General features: G+C 40.8%; 1 protein-coding gene across 24 annotated transcripts in view; it reads right to left on the bottom strand.

Moving 5' to 3' along the window:
• Positions 1 to 27144, bottom strand: part of Pum1 (pumilio RNA binding family member 1) — a 111207-nt gene that overhangs the window by 64522 nt on the left and 19541 nt on the right. For all 24 annotated transcript variants that reach the window (XR_004768149.1, XM_027399443.2, XM_027399461.2 and 21 more), the window contains one exon: positions 13862 to 13930. Coding sequence is in view for 23 of the 24 variants with exons in the window: in XM_027399443.2 (XP_027255244.1) it covers positions 13862 to 13930 (69 nt within the window). In the remaining variant the exon portion in view is untranslated. The remainder of the gene's footprint in view (positions 1 to 13861; positions 13931 to 27144) is intronic.

Here is a 27144-nt window from a genome sequence, read left to right on the forward strand (position 1 = left end):
AAGAGAGAGGAGAGAGAACAGAATGCAGCATGCTGATTGGGGCCACGCAGGGTAGAAAAAGGGTGAGTTGCATGGGTACTCAGCAAACAGGAAAGCAATCCCTGAACCAAGGGATAGGAGTAAAGTTAAAAGCAAAATTAGCTAAACCCTTTAATATCTCTAAGTTCTACATAGAACTTCTCCCTTTACTGTAAAATCTGCTGTTTGTACTCAATTGTGGTAACCAGTAAACAGGACCTGATACTGGGATGTTGTGAGGTCACAAAAGTCTACAGTGCCCTGCATGGCTTCAATTTCTTCCTACACCAACACTGACCAGCTTGCTCACTTTTAGACAGCTGTTATGCTGTAAACTACACCAGAGAGTGGCCTGCTTGGCAAAGAACCAAAAGAGATCTCTACCCAACAGTTCACTCACTAGGAACTAAAGCCCTCATTCTAGGAGTCCATGAAGACCAGGATCCTGACATCAACCACATGAATTTGGAAGATCCTTCTCTGATAAGCTGAGCAAAAATACAGACCTGGTAGACATTGTGCCTGCAGCTTGTAAGAGACCTTAAGAAGTCATGAGGTTTAAACAGTGGTCTTCTAAGCTGTCTGGGATCTGTAATACAATAGAGGAACTGGCCCTATCATGACTATGTAGAACTGTGTATTCCAAACACTTGAGTTTGTTTTTAAGAAACACTTCTTGCTGGCCTGGCGGCGGTGGTACACACCTTTAATCCCAAAACTGGAGAGAGAGGCAGGCAGACGTCAGAGTTTGAGGACAACTGGGGCTGTTACACAGACAAACCTAGGGGGCAGGGACAGACTTCTCATACCATTTCTTATAGCTAAATCCCAGTACTGAAAGTACAATGGTTTATTATAAAACAAAGTCAAGATCCAAGAGCTACTTAAACTCAGCAACCACCCCTCTGGAGGTAGTTCTATCCACCATAAGCTATAACCTCCCCACAAGCCAATCACTGCCAAAAACAAGTAGTTGCCAAACTCTCAGCCAGACTTAACTTCAATCACTTCAAGTAATCAGTATTAATTTATTTGTGAGTTTGATTTGGAGTGGAGGAGAATTACTGACAGTCTACACAAAGCCCAAATGCTCAGCAAACCCTGCTGCAGAGCAACATTCCCAGCCAGCAGACCTGTTCTTTTCTTTTGTGGAGCAGGCAACCTTAGGCAGGTTTGGAACTCAAGTTGATTTCCAGCTCTAGGCAAGCCTGCATCAGCTTCCTGGTGAAGAGATTACAGCCAAATAAATAAATAAATAAAATCAACAGATCACAGTACAGCTTTACAAAATTCTCTTTAAGAGAAAACTAGGTTGGGGCTGAAGAGATGGCTCAGAGGTTAAGAGCACTGACTGCTCTTGCAGAGGTCCTGAGTTAAATTCCCAGCAACCACATGATGGCTCACAACCATCTGTAATGAGACCTGGTACCCTCTTCTGGTGTGCAGATATATACATGGAAGGAGAATGTTGTATACATAAAAATAAAATAGAGAGAGAGAGAGGAGAGAGAATGAGATAGGGAGAGAGAGAGCGCGCTAAGACTGTAAAGGATTAAGATCTGACGATTCTTTTTTTTTTTTGGGGGGGGGGTCAACACAGGGTTTCTCTGTGTGGCTCTCCATGTCTGGGAACTCTATTATAGACCAGACTGGCCTCAGATCACAGATCTGCTGGGATTAAAAGCATGCACCACCACCAACCAGCAAGATCTGACAATTCTAAAGGAAGGTGATGGGAATTAGGAATTGGTTAAACAAAAGCCAAGGAGACAGATGCAATCAGACTATTAACCCAGTTGGCATGTTGAAAAGAGAAGATGATATTCAAGTCCACACCTATGAAAGTCAGCTTGAGTACAGTAAACACCACCATCATGAGTCCAGCAACTTCTCTGGCTCCAATGCTAACAGCAAGCAGCTTCTTAGAACTGACTTCCAGAGCCAAGGACAGTGATCACTAACCACAGTGACCCTGTCCACTGAAAGCTATTGTTTCTCCTCAGAAATTAATAGGCTACAATTAGGCTTTTATACATTAGTCTCTTGTAGTTTTGATTAGAGTGGATCAATGTCATTATCCAATTCCTCTGAATGAGCAATAAAAGCCTACTTAAAATCTACAAACCAGCTATGCAGGTGGCCCATGCCTTTAATCCCAGCACTCAGGAGTCAGAGGCAAGTGGATCTCTGTGACAGCCAAGGATACACAGAGAAACACTTTCTCGAAAAAACAAAAACAAAAAAGAAAGAAGACTCAATGACAACTACTTCACCAATGCAAGGCTCCCAATGTACTCAGTCAGCAGACAAAATTAGCACAGTGCCACTTGGGCCGCTGCAGTAAAAATCAGTAGTCAAACAAACCCTACAGGAACCATGACTACAGCTCTACAGAAGCCAAAGAAGTTAGCTATTACAAAGGATAGCATGTATGACCACATCCACACTAATTTGCCTAGGGAAGTATCCATGACGCTCTATGTGGGCCTTAAAAGCATTGAACATTCCTTCCTTCTGCTACCCTATGCTCTAAAGTCTTAACTGCTTAGACTTATAAACCCATGTTCAAGTATCTACCAACTTCTCTCTCCCCTTCCTCTACCTCCCCTCCCTTCCTCATCACCACTCTCTCCTCACCTCTCTTTATTCCCCCAAATACACTACTCCAAGAATAATTTGGTTTTGTAAGACAGGGGGATGCTTACAAACTCACAGGCATGATCAGGTCGCATGTTATCTGGCTACTCAAATTTCCAAGCCTAGAGTCACTTCAAATGACTAAACATTTAACTATTTAGTAAGATTTAAAAAAGAAAAATCCTTAAAGTCTCTTAGTATATATTCTCATCACTCTCATTAAATTAGGTCAGGAAAAGGACCTTCTGATACAGAAATGGGAGCTATGATGGTGACTACAATAATTCACAAGTCCACTAAAACAACAGCATTTCCAGAAATCCCATCTCAAAACCTTAACTCCATCAGATTTAGCTAGTTCCTCAATACCAGAATGTTGTGAAGTCAAAAGAAACAGCATAGAAAGTGTTCACAAATGCCAGAACCTATACTGATGCTAAGTCATTATTCTGTTTATTAAAGTTTTGGGTGGGGGGGTTTGTTTGCTTTTTGGGTGGTGGTGTGTGTGTGTCCTGGAACTCACTTTGTGGACCAAGGTGGCCTGGTACTCACAGAGATCCACCTGCCTCTACCTCCCCAGTACTGGAATTTAGTTGTGCAGCACAACATCTGATTCTTTTTTGTTTTGTTTTGTTTTGTTTTTTGTTTTTTGAAGTTTTGTTCAAGGGGGGAGGGGGAGGACACACGACAACCATAAAGCCAACCTGGGCTACAGAGTGAGCCAGTGTCTCTAAACACAAAGAAATAAAAGTATAAATAAATTCACAAAACTTTAAAACAAAGACTGACTCATTCATTAACTGCTACCATAATTCTTCGATGGGTTTCGGGGGTGGGGGGAGCTGTCAGGATGGGGGGGTGGGAATGAATAAAGGGCCATCTGAAATCTCAAGAATTTATCTGAACATCAAAAATAAATAAATAAGTAAATAGATAAATAAGTAAATAAATAATGAAGGACCTTCAATCTATCATGGTATTACATATGCCTATAATCCTAGCACCCCAAGACTAATGGAGAATTATCACAAGCCTGGGTTACAAACAGACCCTTTCTTAATACTCATACACTTTTGCTCCCTCCCTCCCTCCTTCCCCAGCCCCTCTAAAATGTAATGAGGATTTTTAAAGAAAAAGACTGTTTCTTTTTGTGCACTGTTCCTTTTTGGATCAAGATAACAAGATGGACCTGTAAGGTAGATCAACAGGTAAAGGTGCTTGCCCGATGGCCTAAGATCAATCTCCAGAATCTGTATTGTGGAAGGAGCAAGCCAATTGCCCCTAAAATTGTTCTCTGACCTCCATATGCCTATCCACAGATATATAAAATTATTTTAGTATCAGAAAAATACCAGGTATAATGGCACACATTTGTAATCCCAGCACTTGAGAGGCAAGAGTCTGAGTTTGAAGGATAGCCTGTGCTATTACATAATAAGATTCTGTCTTTAAAAAATCAGTGCCTATTGATGTAATAAGATTGTGAATTCCTTGTAGAATTAGTAAGGACAGCAAATAAAGGTGCTTGCCACCAAGTCTGATCACCTAAATTCAATCCCTGAGACCCACATAGTGGAAGGAGAGAACTGACTCCTTCAAGTTGTATTTTGACCTATAAACATACAGTCATAAGTACACACCCATAAACACACAATTTCAGCATTTTAAAATATCCATAACTGTTTACAACTCATAGTCTAATAAATAAAACCTGCTTTAAGTGATATGAAATTCACTACAAATAAACCATTTTCTTTTAAGAAAACAATTTGTTTTAACATGAATTCAAAATGACAAAAGTTGGGAGTAGTTTATAAAATTATATTGTATTACTTAACACAATTTGGACACCTAAAGTTACAAATTGTGGCTTAACTAAGGAGCAGTAAAAATCATCACTGGCTTCATCACAAAGCCAATTACTGTATTAAAATAAGCAGATGACAGGGCTAGGGTTGTGGCTCAGTTGCTGGTGTGCCCAGCAATACACGAATCCTTGGTGTGGGAAAGTTTTTAAAGATTGTTATTATTATCATTGTACACTCGAGTGCTCTGATGTCCAGAAGAGCTCTCCTGGATCACAGGCATCTCTGAAGTAGCAGTAAATACCTTGGGCCATCATCTCTCCAGCTCCTGAAACTAACTATTTCATGTTGCCTGGGATTAGTGCCATTCAACAGTTCTACCACTACAATGAAACCCACCTATCACTTAGCTGGCCAAGATAAAGTCTTCCCTCCTCACTCTTAAAAGCCCAATGAAGTTTATTCTGTCTATGGAAAGGGTAAGTTTTACCAGCAGCAAAATGCATGTCTGCAATCCCAGCACCCAGGATGCTAGGCTGTGGAGCAAGGTCAGTCTGTGTTCTACATCAAGAAACCCAGTTTTGGTGGGTTTTGTTTGTTTGGGTTTTTTTTTTTTGGGGGGGGGGGCATGACAACAAGGTTTCTCTGTGTAGCCCTGACTGTCCTGGGATTCACTCTGAAGATAGGCTGGCCCCAAACTCAAATAGATCTGCTGCCAAATATACCTGCATACACATGAGCACACCCCACATAATGAAACCCTACCTTCAAATGGAGTGAAAGACAGTCTATAGTGCCTCAGGTGTGAAGCCCTGAAAGATGTCATTTCCCTTCCCCACTGCTTCATTTACTCAGTTTATTTATTGTGCTACAGAGGGGCAGGCAGGGACTTGTGCGTGTTAGACAAGTCTTCTATCCATGAACTACATCCCTAGTCCTCAGAGAATGTTTTTCTTTTTTAAACTTTAATTTCTTTTTAAGATTTATTCATTTTATGTGAGGGTGTTTTGCATATGTACCACATGAGTGCCTGGTACCTTCAGAGGTCATCAGATTCCTGGAAATAGAGTTATGACGGTTGTGAACCACCATGTAGGTACTGGGAATCAAACCCAGGTCCTTTGCAAGAACATGTGGTCTTAACCACTGAGTCATTGCTCCTGCCCTTGTAACTTGTAATCACAAATTAAGAATCAAGGTCTATTATAATGAACAAGAATGCAATCACTGAAGGAAATTTATTGCTTAAGTTGTCTTAAGTGAAAATCTATTCTGTATAGTCAACTGAGGCACAAAGGGCAAATGCAGAGAGCTTGTTTCATCCATCCAGAGGAATTAAGGTGACCTGAAAATCAACTATAAACTGCTGAGAAGCCAAGAGGGGGTTGGGAATACGAAGAACTGATGCCCTTTAGCACAGCCATCAGTCAGAGCTATGGGATGGCTCTTTGAAAACCCCTACACTTTGACACAGAGCCATTTGGAGCAACTTGTCCTGAAATGGTCTGCAAAAAAACATGTTGCTTTCATGAAGCAAGTCCTTCAAACATACCCAGAGCACTGAGAGCATGTTAACGCTCTGTCGCTTGTGATGGAGTCACACGCTGACCTCTCCACTAAAGCTTCCTTTACAAGCTCCAGCTTCAAGTTACTTGAACAGCAGGCAACAAAGGAAACGTCTCTCCTGTCTTGTTAACACTTGACAAACTGACAACCAGTCCAGAAACATGACAGGAAGAAACACAATAAAATGGAACAGTGTTGCCTGTCAAATTACCTAATGACTGATGAAGTCACATGGTTTTATTCATGCATAAATATGGCTGATCTGTGTGCCAACCATATTCCTGTTTAAATGGGCCTATCTACATGTACAAAAACTACACAATTTTTCTTTGTAGCCTAATGTTCATGACCTGCCCCAGAACCCTTAGCACAAAGTTCAGGAATAAGACAGTGTGAACACCATCCCACAACCAACACCCTCTTGATCCTGCAATTCCAAACAAATAACTCAAGGTGGAGAGCACAACATCCGATCCATCCCCACCACAGTCATCCTCCAGTGCTTCTGACCACTCTGGTGTGAGCAACACTATGCCAGAGACAGGAGTGTCCTTGCCATACATTTCTCAGAAATGACTACTTCAAAAATTTGGCTACTATTATACAGGGAATACCAATACAGAAAAGACTTTCTCTCAGTGTCCTGCCACACCAAAATACAATAAAAGGAGTTTGATATTTCCTGGTTCCTTATAGCAAAATTAAGAGAAAGATTTGCCAAGCATAGTTGTACACACCACACCTTTAATCACAGCACTTGGAAGGCAAAGGTAAGCAGAGCTCTGAGTTCCAGAGCATCCAGGACTACATAGTGAGACCCTGTCTTGAAATAAAATTAAAAAAAAAAAATTTTAAAGCAGGTTGATCTCCAAATTTGAGGACAGCCTGGTCTACATAGTGAGTTCCAGGACAGCCAGAGCTACAGAAAAACCCTGTTTGGAGAAAAATAAATAAACAAACCAATAAATAAATAAATATAACAACAACAACAACAACAAAAAAGAATTCCACACATATCTGAGCAAGCAACAAAGCACAAGTAAACCTAGCTTGCCTGTCTATGCCTTAGTAGATGATACAGAAAAAGCAGTCTATTGATCTGGTTCAACTACAAAGTGCTGGTTACCAATGCCTTAGCAGCATATGGCAGAGCATATCTACCATCACCCCCCCCCCAAGTACTCATGACACAGAGGCAAGATCACTGCAGGTTTCAGGCGAGCCAGGGCTACACAGGAGGACTCAACTCAATTTGAAGGACACCTGTGTAAGTGCTATCAATGCTTCTGAAGAAACTATTTGCAGAAGAGTATCAGGGCCTTTCCGTTTTGTTATTCATCCTCCTCACCACATCTTCACAACCTAGGGTAGGAAAGGCATCTATGTGCTGCAACTGTTTACTGAATGGAACTGGAGTTCTGGGTGGACAAGTGTAGGGCCTTAAGAACAGGAGGAATCCCCTGCAACCTGATTCAACTCTATAGCTTCTAGCTGGTGAGAGAGCAGGAGAGCTCAATGTAGGAGTGCAAACTGGCAGCTGAGCTTTGAAAGAGTAAAACTCAATATATGATGAACATGCCTTTAATTGTACATATCATCCTAACAGCAAGATGTAGGAAATACTCTAAACCAAATAGTTTTAATACAGAATTAATAGAACTAGGGCCTTCACCATTGCTGTCTATGCTCAACAGCCAGAGTTTGGAGAGGAGATATTAGTTATATGGGCTGACCAGACACTTTGTATTAACATATCTAGAAAGGCATGCTTTCGTCCACTCGGTAGTGGTGCACATCTTGAATCCCAGCAATTTGGAGGCACAGGCGAGCGAATCTCAGTGAGTTCCAAGCCAGCCTGGTCTACAAAGTGAGTTGCAAGACAGCCGGGACACAGAGAAACCCTGTCTCAAAAAACAAACAACAACAAAAAAGAGGACTGTTTTTCTGAGTCAACAATATGTCTCCTTTCCAACAATCAATTTTGTAGTCAAGTGAATGAACATTTTTTACATACCACTGCTTAAACAGCAGTCCCATTTAGAAATGTAACTTTACAAACTCTTTTAGCTGATCAAAGCTTTCTAATTCCAAGAAACAATGTCAACCATAATGGAAAATAATTTAACATTCGGAGCCACCACATCAAATTTCCACTTGGCCCTGCTTCAAACCATGTGTCCTGATGGACATTTCCAATCAGCTGTAGAAAAGTGAATGGGTCACTGAAAAGAACTCAATGAGGGCTGAGAATGTAACTCAGTTGGCAGTTTTATGCATTAGCATGTATGAGGCTCAGCATCACATAAACAGACTATGGTGGAACACACCTATCATTCTAGCACTCTAGAGATGAAAGCAGTAGGAGGAGGTTGGATCTGGAGAGGATGACTCAGAGATGTTCTGACAGAGGACCTGGTTTAGTTCCCACCATCTATGTTGTAGCTCACATCCACCTAGATTTGACACTCTCTTCTGACTCCCACAAGTTCCTGCAGGCACACATATACACATAAAAATAATTTTTGGATGGTACACAAGGTCACTATTTGTTGAAGTCAGCATGAGATACAAGATGCCCTATTGTAGGCCAGGGAAGTGTGTATAATGGGGGAAACCCAATGAAAAGTTCTATGCTAACAAATCACACTAAAATGACAACTCAGATGTCCTTTGGTGTATTTTCCTCTGTCCTCCAAAAAGGCTGAGCCATTCTTCTTCTACATAAGGTCAAACTCCAGCAATCTCTGATCTGGGAGAGTCTTAGAAACTAAACTCTCTTACCCAACATCTCTTAGAGATAGGAAGAAGCAAAGTACAAAGATAATGTCTGAACCACAGATAGAAGCATTGGCTAAGGCCCTGTCTGCTCTATCCTACCAAGTTTTATTTTCTCTGAATAAATAGCTTCCCAGATCACTATCCAGTCACTCCCTCCTCTAAATCTACATGATGGTACATGGTTTTAATCGCAGCATTGGTGAGGTAGAGCATTCCTGGCCAACCAGAGCATCATAGTAAGAGACCCCAACCCAAATAAATTAATGAATTAGTTAAAAAAATTTAAAGACTATCTTAAATTCCAGGATATTACTCTTTTCTAATTTCTGGTATCTCCAATTATCATTTTAAGTCTTCTGGTGAATATGGAAGGATTCTTTATCACTAGATTTTCCCAGATTTTTAATGATTTATTTTTATTTTATGTGCATTGGTGTTTTGCCTGCATGTCTGTGAAAGGATGTCGGAACCCCTAGAATTTTGAGCTAACATGTGGATGATTGGAACTGAACCTGAGTCCTCTGAAAGAGGAGCCAGTGCTTTTAACTAATGTGCCATCTCTCCAGTCCTTTCTCAATCAGATTTAAGACCTATCACCAAGGGTAGTATTTTTCTAAATGATGAAAGGGTATCTAAATACATTCAGTTTAACCCAGAAATGACATGGTAGCCTACACTATTAAACTATACTGGCTATATAAAACATTATGTGTCGAGCAGTGGTGACATACGCCTTTAATCCCAGCACTCAGGAGGCAGAGGCAGGCAGATCTTTGTGAGTTCGAGGCCAGTCTGGACTATAAAACGAGTTCCAGGACAGCCTGTTACACAGAGAAACCCTGACTCAAAAAAGGCCCTATCCAAAAATAAAAAATGCTTCAAACAACCACAAATAAGCAACAGGGAAAACAAAGGTCAATTATGCACTAAGGGATCTTTTTGCCAATGACTCTCACAATACTTTCCTTTCCATAAACTGATCCTTTTTGGGACATCATCATTTATGCCCTACCTACCCTTCTACACAGAAGGAAAGGACCATACAGGAAACCAATGTAGAAAGTTTAAGAACTCCACTTGGGAGGCAGAGGCAGGCAGATCTCTGTGAGTTCCAGGCCAGCCTGGTCTACAGAGCTAGTTCCAAGACAGCCTCCAAAGCCACAGAGAAACCCTATCTCAAAAAAAAAAAAAAAAAGAAAGAAAGAAAGAAAAAGAAAAGAAAAGAAAGTTTAAGAACTCAAAGTGAACATGATAGTTAACTGTGATTGTCAAGCTGATTGGATTCAGAACAGACTAAGAACCAAATGGAGCACATTCTGGGTGCAACAAGGCACCTCCAGAGACACTGATATCATGCATGATATGGAGTCTCAAAATGATGACATTACTGGGAAGTGGAGAGTGGTAGAAGGCAGGGACTAGGTAGAGTCCCTGGAAGCAGATCCCTAGGGAGTATGTACATGTTGCCATGGTCTCCTCCTGTACACCAATTTCACTTCTTGCTTCTTGTCCGCCCTTCTGTTGCATGGTCCCAAGCTCTAAAATAGAGAGCTAAAAGAAATAACCCTGGGCTGAGAGACATATATGCAGGCAAAACACCCATACACATAAAATAAAAATAAATTTTGAAGGGGGTTTATCTCCCATAAATTAAAATAAAAAAGAATTCCTCTATTATTTTGTTGTTGCAAGGTATTTGATTTCGATGACCACAAAAGAAACGGTCCATAAGCTTTCCTAACTATACAAAAATATTCTCCTCAATTCCACACCAACTCAGCTGCTCAGGTATGTGTCCTTAAACTTTCGAGGACTTTTAAGTTGAATGAAAGAGCAAGTAAGGTGCATAGAAGCTAGTTTAATTTATCATCCAAATCCCAAGACATTGACCTTTATTCCTTTTTCACACCCTATACAAGGAGAAAGGGGGTCTTTCAGCTAAAAACAACTGGGCTTTAGGGGCTAGAAAGTAGGTTCAGTAGTTAAGAGCACTGGTTGCTCTTTCCAGAAAACCCAGGTTCAAATCCCAACACCTACAAGGAAGCCCAAATCCAGCTTCATGATGGATTTGTAATAACTTCAGTTTCAAGGGGATCTGACATCCTCTTCCGGCCTCTGCAGGCACCAAGCATTGGTATACTGCATATACACACAAGCAAAACAGCCACACACACAATCACACAGAGTAAAAATAACTAAATCTTAGGCTAGGCGAGGTGGCACATGCCTTTAATTCCAGCACTTGAAAAGCAGAGGCAGTCTGATCTCTTGAGTTCAAAGATAGCCAAGGTTGCACAGAGAAACTGTTTCAGAGGGGGGTAAAAAAAGTAAATCTTTTTAAACATTTTTCAAATGAAAACAGCTGTACTTCAGACCACCAACAAAGACATGAGAGTGATGGGTATTTTAAGTAACAACTTTTAAGCAAAATTTCTACTACAAAAACTCAAAATCTTTCTATGCCAAAAGCTATGGCAAAGGTTTTGAAAAGAGTAAGGCGCACTAAACACTACTAGAAATCAATTTCTTTCAAGGGAAACAACATTCTTTGAATTTTAAAGACCCATACATTCATGTACGTAAGTATTTTCTCTCCCCGCCACACACACACCACTAGCTTAAAAGTCCATCCAATCCATTTAAATTTAGTGTTTGTATTTAGTAAATATATTACTCCCTTCAAAAGATGTTTTATTGATAAATAAAAAGAAAAATCAAGCAATTAGAAGTTGGAATTAGCCGGGTGTTGGTGGCGCACGCCTTTAATCCCAGCACTCAGGAAGCAGAGGCAGGCGGATCTCTGTGAGTTTGAGCAGCCTGGTCAAGAGAGCAAGTTCCAGGACAACCAGAGCTGCTACACAGACTCTATACAAACAAAGCACATTACTATACTTCTGGCATGATACTCTCCCCTGCACTGAAAGGGGGGAAATATTTACCAATCTGCATGTAACCAACTCCTCATTTGGCCAAAAGATGCTTCTCAGTCTGGTACTTCTCATGACACTCAAATGCTTTCAAAGCACTTCTTCTCTGAGTTTCAACTATAAAAGAAACTTGTAGAACCAAGGTCTCCTCCACTGCCCTTTCTGTGTTTTGGAGAGACAACTTGTGGGATTAATCTGAGTGTAAGAAAGGAGCAATCTTTCCTAGTGTGAACAATAAAACTTCAGTCCTCAGTGGGTTATGATAAGCTAATGTATGCAAAGTGCTTAACATCTGCCTAGAAGGTGGTTAACAAGTGGTACTTACCACTGTTGCTTTGTGAATGTGTTTTGTGTTCTGGTAGTTTGAATGAGAAATGTCCCTACAGGCTCAGGCATTAAATGAACAGTTGGTCTCCAACTTGTAATGCTGTTTAGAGAGGTTAGAGGGAGGTACAGCCTTGCTAGAGGAAGTGTGTCAATGGAGGTAGCTTTTAGAGCTTAAAGCCTTATACCATGTCAGATTCTCTGTGTTTTATGCCTAAAATAAAAGATATGCGCACTCTCTCTCACCCCCTGCTCCAGTGGCCCATAGTCACACCTTTCCCAGCATCACGAACTCTCTCTGGACCAGGAAGTTCAAATAAACTTTCTTTTTTCCTTAAGTTACCCTTCCTCATTTTATCATTATAACAGAAAACTAACTAATATTATACTCTACCACGATGTCCAGGCTGACCTTGAACTCACTCTTCATGCCTCAGTCTCCCACAGCTGAGATTAAAGGCATGAGCCAATAATACTTAGCTTTAGAAATTGATCTTTTAACAAAGAAAGGTTAGAGTCACAGGAATAGAAGGTAAACATAGTTTATCCTTCCATATTCAGTAGCTAACAAATCTGTTAATTTTCTCTTCAAAACTTACTCTAGAAATTAAGTAACAAAGTCTTTTATCCAATAACAAACAAGGTTTATTAAAACATGCTGCTCCAATGACAGTAAGCAGACAGAGTTAACACAAGGACACCTATCAAATTATTTCCTAAAATTCAGAACCCAAGATACTAAAGCAGAAGAAACTGACCCCTCTGACCACAAGAAAATTCAGAAAATTTAAAGCAAAATCTTCCAACAAGGTGCGCAAGCACCCCAGGACAAAGCAGCAGAGGCCTGTGACTACTCAGTGTTGCCACAGAAGAGCCTGGGAGTGTTCAGTGTAAACCTAGCAAAGGGACTGACTGAATTACTTCTAAATCTTCCAAACCCAGCACAATGCCTGAACCAAATAGCATTCACTAAAGCAAACAAACGTTATCTAATGACTAGTTCACGGGAAAAATGTGAAACATAGCCATTCTCCCTCCTTCAAAACATTAAAGTAGACAGGAGAGCTTTTAAGTACAGAACAAAACAGACAAACCTAGAATGACAGTCACAAGCAAATGGCCTACATGCAGTCTTCAGCAATACATTTGAACAGTCTATTGTATTTATCATCAGTAAGATTTCTGTCAACAAGCAGAACCTTCAGAGAACGGGTGTACTTTAACTACAATCTCCTTTTAAACAATGGCAACTCACTTATCAATCTAATAAACAAAAAAATAAATAAATAAACACTAAAAAGAAACCAAAGTTCTTGTTTCTGGATTATTGTTTCTAGATGACTATGATGACAAACCTAAGAAGCAGCCTGCATTTACAATAGAGCCCTAAGTAATATCCTTTAAAAAGGCACTAGTCTAAACAGGTTACTGACACCTTCTGATTATCAGCACATCTAAAACTCCTTTTCCAAGCAAAGCACCAAGCCACTAAAAATGAGGTAAAGCTAAGAATACCTGATAAACATAAAATTAAATGTTAGAACACCTCACATTAAATCTAACCTATTAACATATTTAATGATGTGTGCCCATACTTTGGTGCTTTGTTGTTTATGTAACTGGTCTAAGTTAATAGTCATCCTGTACCAGTAGAGTTTTGGCACAACTCTCCAGCATTCCTACTGTGAGGATGGCAACAAGGAAAAGCAAGCACATATTTCTAGAGACTAGATTCAGACACATCTGATGAAAGACAACTCAAGCTCCCCTAAGAACACCCACTTTCAACCACACCAGCTCACTTACCTCACCCATAGCTCTTCCCTCCAGAGCAAGTGCTTGAAAATCATGATTTAATTCATCCATAGAGCGTACCTAGTGTCCGGAATAGAGGGGAAAGCTCCACGTCAGCATTATGAATATTACATACCTATCATGCACAAATGAAAAGTCTTTCAATATTTACTTTAAGAAACCAACAGGCACAGTAACAAAACTCAAGGGATTAAACGTTCACTTACCTTTTAACCACCACAATTCAGAAATGATCCCTGCTTTACCCTAACCACTCCCTTCTATTTTCAAAGCATGAAAACATCACATGACAATAATGTTAGGTACTTTTCACATACTTTACTAAGCAGAGGCCAATACGCTAAACAGCAGTGTTGTTCAGTGGTGAGTCTCTGACCGAAAGTCAGCAATGCTACACCTCAGCCTTCAGCAGTCAAGTATAAGTGAGGCCAATCTGAACAATAACATTCTGGATCACTCCAAGATAGTATGCTGTAAACTTTACAGTAGAGTATCTGAACTTCTATCCACAGGAGAAAGACCCTGGAAGCCCCCAAATCTCAAACGAAGAAGAAATGAAATGGCATATATCACAAGAAACCTTCCTCGAAATTTATTAAAGCATATCTATATACAATTTCTTTAAGCTTCCATTTAATCAGCTCCAAAGTCATTAATGGTAAGATAGTAGTGGACCAAGGGACTTACTACTGAGTCTGATGACCCGAGTTCTATCCCCAAGTCCCACATGGTACAAGGAAATAACGGACTTGCACAGGTGTTTTCATATTCACATGCACACACACACACATATGCATACAATAATAATTTTTTTGAAAAAAATTTCTGTGTAGCTTTGAAGCCAGTCCTGGAATTCCCTTATAGACCAGGCTGGCCTGCCTCTGCCTCCCAAGTGCTGGGATTAAAGGCACACGCTACCACACCTGGCAAAATTCTTTAAGATAACATTAACAATGAAGATAGAATATGAGAACAAGTATTCAAAGTTGTCATCTCTATCAAGCAAGAAGTCCATAAGTCAAAATAGTGCCAAGTTTTTAGGTTATTGTGACTTTCACAGAAAGAGTGTGATTCAAATCAAATTTGCCATCTGCTGGTCTTCTCAATTATGACCAATAATCCATCTCTGCTTTCTGAGGCTGGAGTGTCTGCCACCGAAGAAAAAGATATTTATGAAAGAAGGGATTTTTATACATCTGAAAACAAGACCCCTAAAGCAGGAACCTGCTAAACCTACTGTACAGTTGCTATCACCTTCCCAAGGTTGGTAGACAATTTCTAGGGTGAACTAATGAATGCAAAGGTTGAGCGAGGGCCAAGAAAGATAGCACTTAAAACCCAACTTAAACCAGCACTCAGAAGGCAGAGGTGGAGGCAGGTGATCTCTGTGAGCTTAAGACCAGGAGCCTGTTCATCATAGTGAGTTCCAGGACAGCGCAGGGCTACACAGAGAAACCTTTGAAAAAATAAAAATAAAAAAGACATAGAATGTTAGTTTGTCTGAATATTCATTGTGTAAAATTATAGTAGCACTATTGCTTTCTGTCACATACTTTAAAACCCACAGGTAACAACAAACCATACAACTAATGATAACAATATATTATTAAGCTGTAACAACTTAATTCAAGCTGGATATAATATCCTAAGTGATTCCAGCACTTAAAAGACTGTGGCAGGAAGATCACAAATCCAAAGCCAGCTTGAACTTAACCAAACTGTAAATAACAGGGACTAGAGAGGAGGCTCAGAGGTTAAGAGCAGTTGTTGCTCCTGTAAAGGACCTGGGTTTGATTCCCAACACTCATGGTAGAGCTCACAATCATCCATAACTCCAGTTACAGATATTCAATGCCCTCTCCAGACTTCCATGGGCACCAAACACAAATAAAACAAAATACTTATGCTCATAAATTTTTTAAATAAACTTAACAAAACAAACACACAGGTCTATCTCTTACTGTGTAATCCATCTTATATTAAAGAGAACTAAACAGTTCGTGGACACCAAAAAAACTACAGATACAGTTTCAAGCAGGAAAACACTAATAATCGTGTTCATATTTCCCTAGGAATCAGGAAGATTAAGTGGGGAACACACCCTTACGCATATGTTTAGAGTCAGCATAACAATCAATAAGTGATCCACACTGCACCTCAGACAATCACTTTTTCGATCATGGATTAGTAGAGAAGAATACAAGAGGAAACCAAGGCTCAAAGAAAACAACTGTCAGCACTACAAGATCTTAATGTCCTTCCTGTTTCCCAGCCTTCTGGAGACCAAAGGTGTAGACTGCCTTCCCTGTCTGCTATGGGCTCCGGTGACTGAGCCTCTGCTCTCCACTTAATCTTCCACCATCGAGCAGTGCCCACCCTATCCCTGTAGCATTTGATATTCCTATGCTACCATCCCACTACGCTTCTTCTCCCTCTGCTATTTGCCCTCCATCCCTCCCGGGTCTCCACTCACACCCACCTTTCTTTTGCTCTATTTCTCCCTCCAGGTCTCCCTGTTTCCAAGTGACACACTTCACCTCTACTACAAACTACTTTCATCCTTTCTGTGTGTATAGTCTTCTGCCTCCTATGCTGAGAAAGGGCCACACTCCCTAAAACTAACTTTATTGACACACCACAAACTCCACTTAAAATTTCACCTACAATTCACCAAAGCAAATAAAACAAATCCTTCTCACAGGATGAATATTCAACTATTCAAGAAACCATCTGTTTATATGGAACAACACAATTTACTATGAAGTAAGAATCACCTATCTGTGGTTGGAGAGATGCTTCAGTGACATAGCAAATCAGTACTGAATCAGTAACAACAACAAAAAACGGTCGTTGAGTTTGAGGCCACCCTTGACTACATGGTAAGACCCTGTATCAAAAAATGGAGGAAAAAGCGAGAGAGTATTGACAGTGAGAACGATCAGTTATAAAAACAGATTCACAGAAGAAATTACTACCCACCAGGCAAGCCCACACTTGACTGAAGATGGCCACTGAAGAACTGTCTCTACTTCTCCAGCTGAAATATGAGCCCTCTTCCTCAAGTCTGGAAGTCTGCAAACTGAAAGCCATGATACGCCTCTCTCTCTCTTCATTCCTGAAGTAACACTCACTATGGCTCCTTGCTGACAGGACTGGAAATGCCATGAAAATGGTTCATATTTCCCTACAAGTGATCTCTGAATTAAAAGCTGAACCATCTACATAAATATCTGTACCTTCAAAAATTACTCAATTTTATGACTGATTGCCAAGAGAGCAAATGGGAGTGGCAAGAAAGCAGGAATTATATCCCTAGAGGCAGCTTCTGTCAATACCTCACAGGAAACCAGCATGCTTACTGGCTTTTCTAGGAATCTGACAAAAAACTTTATGAGTTTTACTAATATCCATGCTCCCTGACCTGATAAAATGACTTCCAGGAATAGAAAGCCTAGGTAAATAATCAGAAATATGGGTAAAGATTTATTGACAAGATCTCAAACCTAATAGTAGCAAACAGCTACAAAACAGGAAGTTATTAAATACAACATGTGTTTTAAAGAATGGGGGAGGGGACGATTTTGTGTAGCTCTACCTGTCTTGGAACTCACTCAGTAGACCAAGCTGGCCTCTAACTCAGAGATCCACCTACCTTTGCCTCCTAAATGCTGAGATTAAAGGCATGTGCCACCACTTCCAGATAGAATTCAAGGAATTTGATACAGCTCTTTAAAATGTCTAAATTTTTTAGGTGCATGAGTGTTTGGCCTGCATGTGTGTCTGTGCATCATGTGTGTGCCTGCTGCCAGGAGGCCAGGAGGGTGTCAGATCCCCTGGAACTAGAGTTAACAGGTAGCTGCCAACCCCCACGTGGGTGCTGGGAACTGAACCTAGAAGTAAGTGCACTTAAAAGTTCTGAGCCACTCCTCTAGCACTCTAAAACATATGTAAATTCATAAAGAGAAACATACATGTATGTAAAAAGACTCAAAGTAGGACAATACAAAGTGCCATGCCAGCAAGTTCCAGGAGAAACCCTGTCCTAAACAAGTAAATCAATCAATCAATAAATAAAGATAAAAATGCAAAGTCTCTTAATCAAACCTGGGTAGCCTAACATGTTAGCATACATATGCACTCCCAGCTTAAGAAACAAATGTAGGGGCTCAATGGTTAAGACCACATAATGATTGCTCTTCCAGAGGGCCAGCACAAATGTTAGGAGGCTTACAAGCACCTATAACCCCAGCTCAAGGAAAGTTCGACACCTCTGGCCTCTGCAGCCACCTACACATAGGTGCAAATACTCACACATAGATGCAAACATAATTACAAAAAGTAACAAAGGTAACCATGTGGTGGTGGCACACCCAGATAGATCTCTGAGTTCAGAGCCAGCCTGGTCTACAGAGCAAGTTCCAGGACAGCCAGAGATACACAAAGAAACCATGTCTCAAAAAAACAGAAGGAAGGAAGGAAGGAAGGAAGGAAGGAGGGAGGGAGGGAGGGAGGGGGAGGGAGGGAGGGAGGGAGGAAGGAAGGAAGGAAGGAAGGAAGGAAGGAAGGAAGGAAGGTAAAGGACCGTGAGTTCTGGCCAGTGTGGGCTACAGAGTGAGTTGCTATCTCAGTCAATGCTCCATGCTGTGAAGTACACCCATGACCACAGCAACTCTTATGAAGGAAAGCATTTAACTGTAGGCTTGTTTACAGCTTCAGAAAACTTGTCCAGATCATCATGTCAGCAAGGAAACATGGCAGCAGGCATGGAACTAGAAGAGTAGCTAAAGGCTTCACTACCTCCTCCTGATCCACAGGGAGCAGGCACACAGTGGGCTTGGCTTTATTTGATGAGGGAGGAAGGGGGCTGGAGAGATGCAGAGAACCAGGTTAATTTCTAGTACCCACATGGCAACTCAAAACCATCGATCTATAACTCCAGTTCCAAGGAATCTGATGCCTTCTCTCATTTGTGGGCACCAGCACACATGTGATGCCTACACATACTTGCATTCATATACATAAAATGAAATAAATATAAAATTATTCCTTTTAGAAAACCCTTGGAGCAAGTGTGGTAGCATACAACTATGAGCTCAGCACCTGGGAAGCTGAGACAGAATAGAATGATCACTTGAACTTGGTTAAATGGTGAGCTCAAAGCCAATCTGAGCTAAATAGGGAAACAGTCTCTCTCTCTCTCTCTCTCTCTCTCTCTCTCTCTCTCTCTCTCTCTCTCTCTCTCTCTCTCTCTCTCTCTCTCTCTCTCATCATTATCTTTCTAGAAACAAATGATTAATAGCCAAAATTAAGAATAAGCTTTCAAGGGCCTAGAGAGTTCAGTGGTTAGAGTAGCTGCTCCTTCAGATCATAGTCTGGTTCTCAACACCACTGGGTACCCTACAACTACCTACCTTTAATTCCAGCTTCGTGGACCTAATGCCATCTTCTGCCCTCCATGCATACCTGTACATCTGAAGACAATCTGGCACCACAAAACATGCCATGGACACGAATAATAAATTTTCTAAAAATTTTTGTATTATTTAAAGAACAAGTCTGTACAGAATATTGTAGTTATTTCTTAATAAGAAATTGAGCTGGAGCAGGGCAGTGGTGGAGCATGTCTTTAATGCCAGGACTAAGGAGGCAAAGGAAGGCAAATCTCTGTAAATTTGTGAGCAGCCTGGTCTACAAATCAAGTTCCAGGACAAGCTTCAAGGCTACAGAAAGAAACCCTGTATGAGAAATGTAAGGGTGATTGAGATAAGTGCAGATAACTGACAAAAATAAAAAATTAGGTATGGAATTTCCGTGGGCAGTCTCTACAGAAGCAGAGACAGATTAATCTTCAGTGCCATGATAGACAGATGTTGTAATAGCTAGGGTTTACTATATCCTTAACACTGTCTATTGCTTAGTTCTCAAACAGTAAACGTGAATTAAATTCTCTCTCTTTTTTGAAACAAAACAAAAACCAGACAAAAGAAGGTTAAACCCTGTCTTAGTCTGCGTTTTCTATTGTGGTGATGAGACACCAAGACTAAAGCAAGTCTAATAAAGGAAACATTTAATTGGGGCTGGATTACAGTTCACAGATTTAGTCTACTTTCATAATGGCGCTGAAGACACAGCTAGGAGTTCTACATCCTGATCAGCAGGCAACAGGGGGTGAATTGTGAACCACACGGGGCATCCATCATAGCTTAGACACGGTATGACACCTCAAAGCCCTTCATCCAGTGATACACACAAAGTTTTGTCAACAAGGCCACACCTACTCCAACAAGGCCATACCTAACAGTGTCACTCCCTATGGGCCAAGCAGTCAAACACATGGGTCACACCTATTCAAATTACCACAAACCCCTTGCTGAGTTATACAGGCAGGCCCTACTGCAGACTTGAATCTTAACTCAGCCTCCCATATTAAAGATCCAAATACTTTTAGGGTATTCCAATTATCCAATTATCCAATTCCAATACATTAAAAGCAAAAAAAAAAAAAAAAAAAAAAAGAAATAATCCAGGTCCAAGAAAGCTGCACTGGTTGAAAGCATGCAAAAATAGAGAACTGAAGGAAGAATGTGCAAGCGAACCACACTCCAGCTACACATGAGGAGTAACTACCCACCTGTGGACATACACTCAGACCCTGATAATCCAAGGGGAAAAAAAGGAATATTAACTATCAAAAGACTATACAGAGAGAATCTGCTTGCCTAGGAAAAGGAAATCACAACCTTAGGATACTTATAAGATCAACTTTCAACAGAAGAAAGTAAATATAAATACACCCAATACATACATATTTAGAACACTACCTGAAATCCTTAACAGAATGGGAGAGCTTTTGTGAGACAGAAAAAAAAAAAAAAAAAAAAAGCTACTAGCAAAAACCAACTAAAGCGTGCTAGAGAGACAGCTAGAAACAGTGGGTATGAGCCTTGTATTCTCCCAGAAGACCACTGGTAACCCAGCAAGGGATCCAATGTTCTTTGGGGCACCAGAAAACACAAGCACACGTGTACAAATAAGTCCTTTTATATCCCCTGGAACTAGAGTTACAGGTAGCTGTGAGTTACCATATTGGCATTGGAAATTGAGCCCTGGGCCCTTAAATAACAGCCAGCATTCTTAACCACTAAGCCATATCTCAATCCCTAAAACTCACTGCAACCTTTTCAGGCTATGTGACTCTGATGTTGTGATTTTGGCTTTTAAAAAAACTTAAGTCCCTCAAGGTCTGAGAGGTGCTAAGGGTGTTAGCACTAAGGGTGTTAGTTGCTGCCAAGCTTGACAACCTGAATTCCATCCTTGGCATTCAGGACACTGTGGGAGAGAATTCACTTCTGAAAGTTGCCCTCTGAACTCCGCACTTGTGCTGCAGCATGTGTGAGTCCTCTGCCCCATGCACAAAAATAAATTAATCACAAAATAATGAAAAATGACAAGGTTTTCCTTTTTTATAATATACCTGTATTTTTAAAATACATGCCTGCAGGCCAGGCATTGGTGGCTAACGCCTTTAATCTCAGCAGTCTTGGGTTCAAAGTGAGACAATGTCCTAAAATAATCAAGTGAAAACAAAACAAAACTCTCTGTATGATTAGCTACTGGGTATTTACCTGACTAGTTAACTGTTAGCTAAGTGTGGCAGTTTGAATGAGAACAGTCCCCACATACTCATAGATTTGAATACTTGGTCGCCATGGAGTGGCACTATTTGAAAGGATTAGGTATAGCTTTGTTAAAGAAACCCAAGCCAAGCCCAGAGTTTTTCTCTTCCTACAGACTGATGATCAGGATGCTGAACTCTGTTACTTCTCCAGCACCGCGTCTGCATGTGTGCTGCCATGCAGCCAGTAATGATAGCAATGGACTAAACCTTGAAGCTGTTAAGCAAGTCTAAATTAAACTCTGTCCTTTACCAGAGTTGCTGTGTTCATGGTGTGTTCTTCACAGCAAGAGAACACTAAGACAAGTTCTGCCTCATTTTAGAAAATGTAGAGTGCCTCATGTAATTTATGTGCTCATCTGCCCTTGCCCTTTTTATTTTGTTTTTTGAGACAGGATCTCAACATGTAACTCTGGCCTGGAACTTACTATGTAGACCAGATGGCTTCAAACTCAGAAAGATCCACCTTCCTCTGCTGTTATGAGATGTTTTACACTCCATTTGGCTTTTTTGGACTCTTGGGGGGGGGGGGGCAACGCCTAAATGAATCACACACGGAGGTTTACTTATTCTTTGGCTTGTTTCTTGCCAGCTTTTCTTAAATTATATCTGCTACCTTTTGCCTCTGGGCTTTTTCCTTTTCTTATTTCTGTATATCTTACTTTCTCTTACTCCATGGGTGGCTGGCCCCTGAGTCCTCTTCTCTCCTTGTTCTGCTGTTGCTCCTCCTCTCTCTTCCTCGATTCTCCTTCTGTTTACATTCTCTGCCTGCACGCCCCGCCTATCCTTGCTCCTGCCTTCCTAGTGGCCATTCAGCTCTTTATTAGGACCATCAGGTGTTTTAGACAGGCAAAGTAACACAGCTTCACAGAATTAAACAAATGTAGAATAAACAAAAGTCACACAGCTTAAAATAAATATTCTACCACACTGCCTTCCTGGGATTAAAGGCATTCACCACCATGTTATCACCCCATTTATTTGAAACATGGAAATACCCTGTGGTCCAGACTAATCTGTTATTACCCTCCTGCCCTAGCCTTCTGATGTATGGAATTGTAGCTGTGCCCTCATGTCCAATTCATTTTTTCAATTGAAGTGGCACTCTTTTTTGTTGTTTTTTTTTCCGAGGCAGGATTTCTCTGTGGCTTTGGAGGCTGTCCTGGAACTAACTAGCTCTTGTAGACCAGGCTGGCCTCAAACTCACAAGTTTGCCTCTGCCTGCCAAGTGCTGGGATCAAAGCATGTGCCACCACTGCCCAACTCACTTTTTTGTTTATTTATTGAGGCAGGGTCTTACTATGTAATGCTGGCTGTCCTGGAACTCACTATGTAGAAAGGCTGGCCTTGAAAGAGATCTGCCTATCTCCCAAGGGCTGAGCTCAATTAATGACTTCCACCACCATGCCCCGCAAGACAGCATATTTATGACAAACAAGTTTACTTTAGTTTACTTACTGATTAATATAGCATCTCACTGTGATGGGGAATGGTGTTCTGTGTATATGTTTATCTTATTGGTTGTTCATTAAAGCACTGTTGGCCAATAGGGAAGCAAGATAGGTGGGACTAGAAGTAGAGGAGGATTCTGGGAAATGTAGCAAATAGAAGTCGCCATGTGATCCAGGCAGGAAGTAACATAGCAGGCAGTAACAGTATATAAGCATAGAACAAACAGGAAATGTTCTCTTCTCTTCTCTCTGCTGAGAGGCTGAACAGATGAGATGTAGGGCAGCAGAAGAGAAAGAGATCCCTGGACCTTTCTCTGATAAGATAAGGCCACATGTGAATACTTCGATTGATAGAAATGAGTCAGAGCTAGCCTATAAGAAACCATAGCCAATAACCAACAACTCTATAATTAATATAGCATCCTGTGTGTTTCTTTGGGGGCAAAGAAGGGCAGTGGGACCTAGTCGGGCCAAGAAAACCTCGAGTTACAAAACAGTGCCAACAACGTACAGCAAGAATTTCCACTTAAAACTTGACAAAAGCTTAAAAAGGGATTTTAGAAACAAGAAAACGGGGGCTGGAGAGATGGCTCAGCGGTTAAGAGCACCAACTGTTCTTCCAGAGGCCCGGAGTTCAATTCCCAGCAAGCACATGGTGGCTCACAACCACCTTGAATGAGATCTGGTACCCTCTGCTGGCATGCAGGCAAAGACTATATACATAATAAATAAATAAATAAACAAGAGAACAGAGACAAGCGCAACTTCTTGGTAGCAGCATTTTCTCAGGTGGGCTCTGTTTTGCTAGAGAGAAGCATACTCTCTAGGCTCCTTTAAGGGAATCTTCCTGACTCAGCATAAAAGAAAAACAGCATGGCTCTTTTTAAGAGGCCCCTGCTAACACATGAATGGTGTTTACAAGCAGCTGGCAGGAGTAGTTACAAGAGCAGCAGCATGCTGCTTGACGGTAGTAGCATAGTCCACAGCTCTCAGTGCTGGTGGTAAACGTACTCCCGCCATCTTGGAAAGACTTGGCTAAAAGAGCCACAGCTTTAATTTTAGCAATGCTGTTTAGCAGATAAAATACTGCCTGGCCAGAAAAAGGTAAAGATTTACAGTAAAGAAAGATTCAGATGAAAAACCTCTAAAGCCTACGTATATTTTTATAGTGTGTTTAAAAATATACGTAGGCTTGGGAGAGAAACAGGTTACAGTAGTTAAGAAAGAGAGAGAGAGAGAGAGAGAGAGAGAGAGAGAGAGAGAGAGAGAGAGAAACCAGGTGTTGGTGGCGCACACCTTTAATCCCAGCACTCAGGAGGCAGAGGCAGGCAGATCTCTGATTTCAAGGCCAGCCTGATAGTTCAGAGTTCAAGGACAGCCATAGTACACAGAGAAACCCTGTCTTAAAAAGAAAAAGAAATACAGTAGTAATAATAAATTAGGAAGCCACGTAAAGATGGAAAATACACAGTCTGCAAACTGTATGCTATTGTGTTGTCTTTGAATTGTTTGACTGCTGAGGAAATAGCAACAACTGCTAAAAGAAATGCTGCTAGATTAGTCCAATTTATATATTTTTAAAATGCCTTGACTTCAAAGTTTTAAGTATAAGGATATATTACTTTGGAAAAGAGATTTTATTTATAGGCACACAAAAAAATAAAAGCTGTGGACTCCTTCCAGACTAATATGGTCTAATCGAGCAAGACCCCCTGAAGCAGTGGCCCTGGTGATCCAATATTCAAAAACAGCTGAGATGGTGCAGTTACAGACCACTGCAGCCAGGATTCTTCAATCTTCTTACAATATCCAAGACAGTGCCCCCGAGCAGTAGGAAGCAGATTGGAGAGAACGCCTACATTCCCAAATATTGCTTATAAATGTTTTCATTTAAATGGGGGTTGTTTATAAATGATAATGATCACAGTCAATCTCTTTAAGAGAAAATCGGGAATATGATTTGGAAATGAATACTTTGATTGAAATGGATTTTCATTTATTGATAAAAATTTAAAGTCAACTTTGTGATATGTATATTTCTCCTCTTGTTTAAGTATTGTGTTTATACTTCTGTTTTAAAACGTAATGCATAAGCTGGGCAGTATTGGCGCACGCTTTTAATCCCAGCACTCAGGAGGCAGAGGCAGGCGGATCTCTGTGAGTTCGAGGCCAGACTGGTCTCTAGAGCGAGTGCCAGGATAGGCTCCAAAGCTACAGAGAAACCCTGTCTCAAAAAAAAAAAAAAAAAAATGTAATGCATAATTAAATACAGACTGTATATAGTCCCCTATAAGAGTCAGAACTTAGGTTAGTTAGTTAGGCTTTCTAGATATACAGAGATGTTGAGATGGATATTCTTCAGACCTTTCAAAGACCTTCAGAAAATGGCATTTTAAAATAGTTTACGGTTTTTCTTGACGATGAGAAATGTCTCCTCCTGGTAGCAACAATCTACATCAGAGAAGATGATGGGAATCGAAGAAGCTCATTATGGGAGTTTACTTTCAGTATGGCGAAACTAGCCATTTGGGCAAGAAACTGCTTTTGCCTGGACTGTTTGACTGTTGCTGTGTAAACTAGACATACAGGAAAGTGACTGCTGAACTTGCAAAACGAGATGGACAGTCCTGAAGGGTTCTTGCTTCATGGAAGAGTCTGCCAGGCATTCTACAGGACACAAAGGAAATTGAATGACAAACTGCCAATGCAAGCAGACAGTTTAAAATTTCCTGCTTTACAGAGAAGTCTGCCAGACACACTGTGGCCTATAGGCTGAAGATGGATGCCCCAAATTTGCAGAGAACTTTGGGTTACTGTCTAGGCAGCAAGATGTCTGTCAGTTCTAGAGTTTATATACTATCCTTCTGTGGTCTTTGATGAAGTTGAAGACAGATAGTTATGGCTATAGTTTTCCTTAGTTAGGATTAAAGATAAATATTTTCTATAAATTTTGCCAAATGTTAATGAACTAAATATTGTAACTATAGTTCTTACTTAATAACTGTTTTGTAAGCCGGGCGTTGGTGATGCACGCCTTTAATCCCAGCACTAAGGAGGCAGAGGCAGGCGGATCTCTGTGAGTTTGAGACCAACCTGGTCTACAAGAGCTAGTTCCAGGACAGCCTCCAAAGCCACAGAGAAACCCTGTCTTTTTATTTAGACAGAAAAGAGGAGATGATGGGGAATGTTGTTCTGTGTATATGTTTCTTATTGGTTGTTGAATGAAGTACTGCAAGATAGGTGGAATTAGGAGTCAGGAGGATTCTGGGAAATGTAGTAAAGAAAAGTCGACATGTGATCCAGGCTGGTAGTGATGTAGCAGGCAGTAACAGTATATAAACAAGAACAGGAAATCGCTCTCTTCTCTGCTGAGAGGCTGAACAGGCAAGATGCAGGACGCCAGAAGAGTGAGGCCACGTGGAAATACTTAGATTGATAGAAATGAGTTATTAAGTCGGAGCTAGCCTATAAGAAACCATAGCCAATGGCCAACAGCTTTATAATTAATATAGCATCCTGTGTGTTTCTTTGGGGCAGAGGACAGTGAGACCTAGCCGGGCCAAGAAAACATCGAGTTACACATTACTGTGTCGTGAAACTTGGGCTAAAGTGATCTTCCACTCTTAACTTCTTTTTATTTTTGTTTTGTTTTGTTTTTCGAGACAGGATTTCTCTGTGCAGCTTTGGAGCCTATCCTGGCACTCGCTCTGGAGACCAGGCTGGTCTCGAACTCACAGAAATCCACCTGCTTCTGCCTCCCAAGTGCTGGGATTAAAGCGTGTGCCACCAATGCCCAGCCCCACTCTTAACTTCTTATATAACTATGACTACAGCTAGACACCACTGAACCCCAGTAGCATGCAATTGTGAATATTGTGAAATGTATGATTCTATCACAGTCTAGAAATGGAAAGGTCTAGTTCCATAAACTCAAATAAACCCTCACTACTAAGTTGCCCTGGTCATGGTGATCTACCACAGCAACAGAAAGTAACTAATACAAGCTCTTAAGACAACATAGCACAAAGGTCCTTACACATCCATGTTTACTGTTGCACTTTTCACAATAGCCAAGACTTAGCCTAGAAATAAACTGACAAATGAACATGGCACAAGCTGGGTGTGACTCTGCATAGCTGTGATCTCAG

Source organism: Cricetulus griseus, chromosome 2 (genome assembly GCF_003668045.3).
Source record: "Cricetulus griseus strain 17A/GY chromosome 2, alternate assembly CriGri-PICRH-1.0, whole genome shotgun sequence".
NCBI lineage: Eukaryota > Metazoa > Chordata > Mammalia > Rodentia > Cricetidae > Cricetulus > Cricetulus griseus.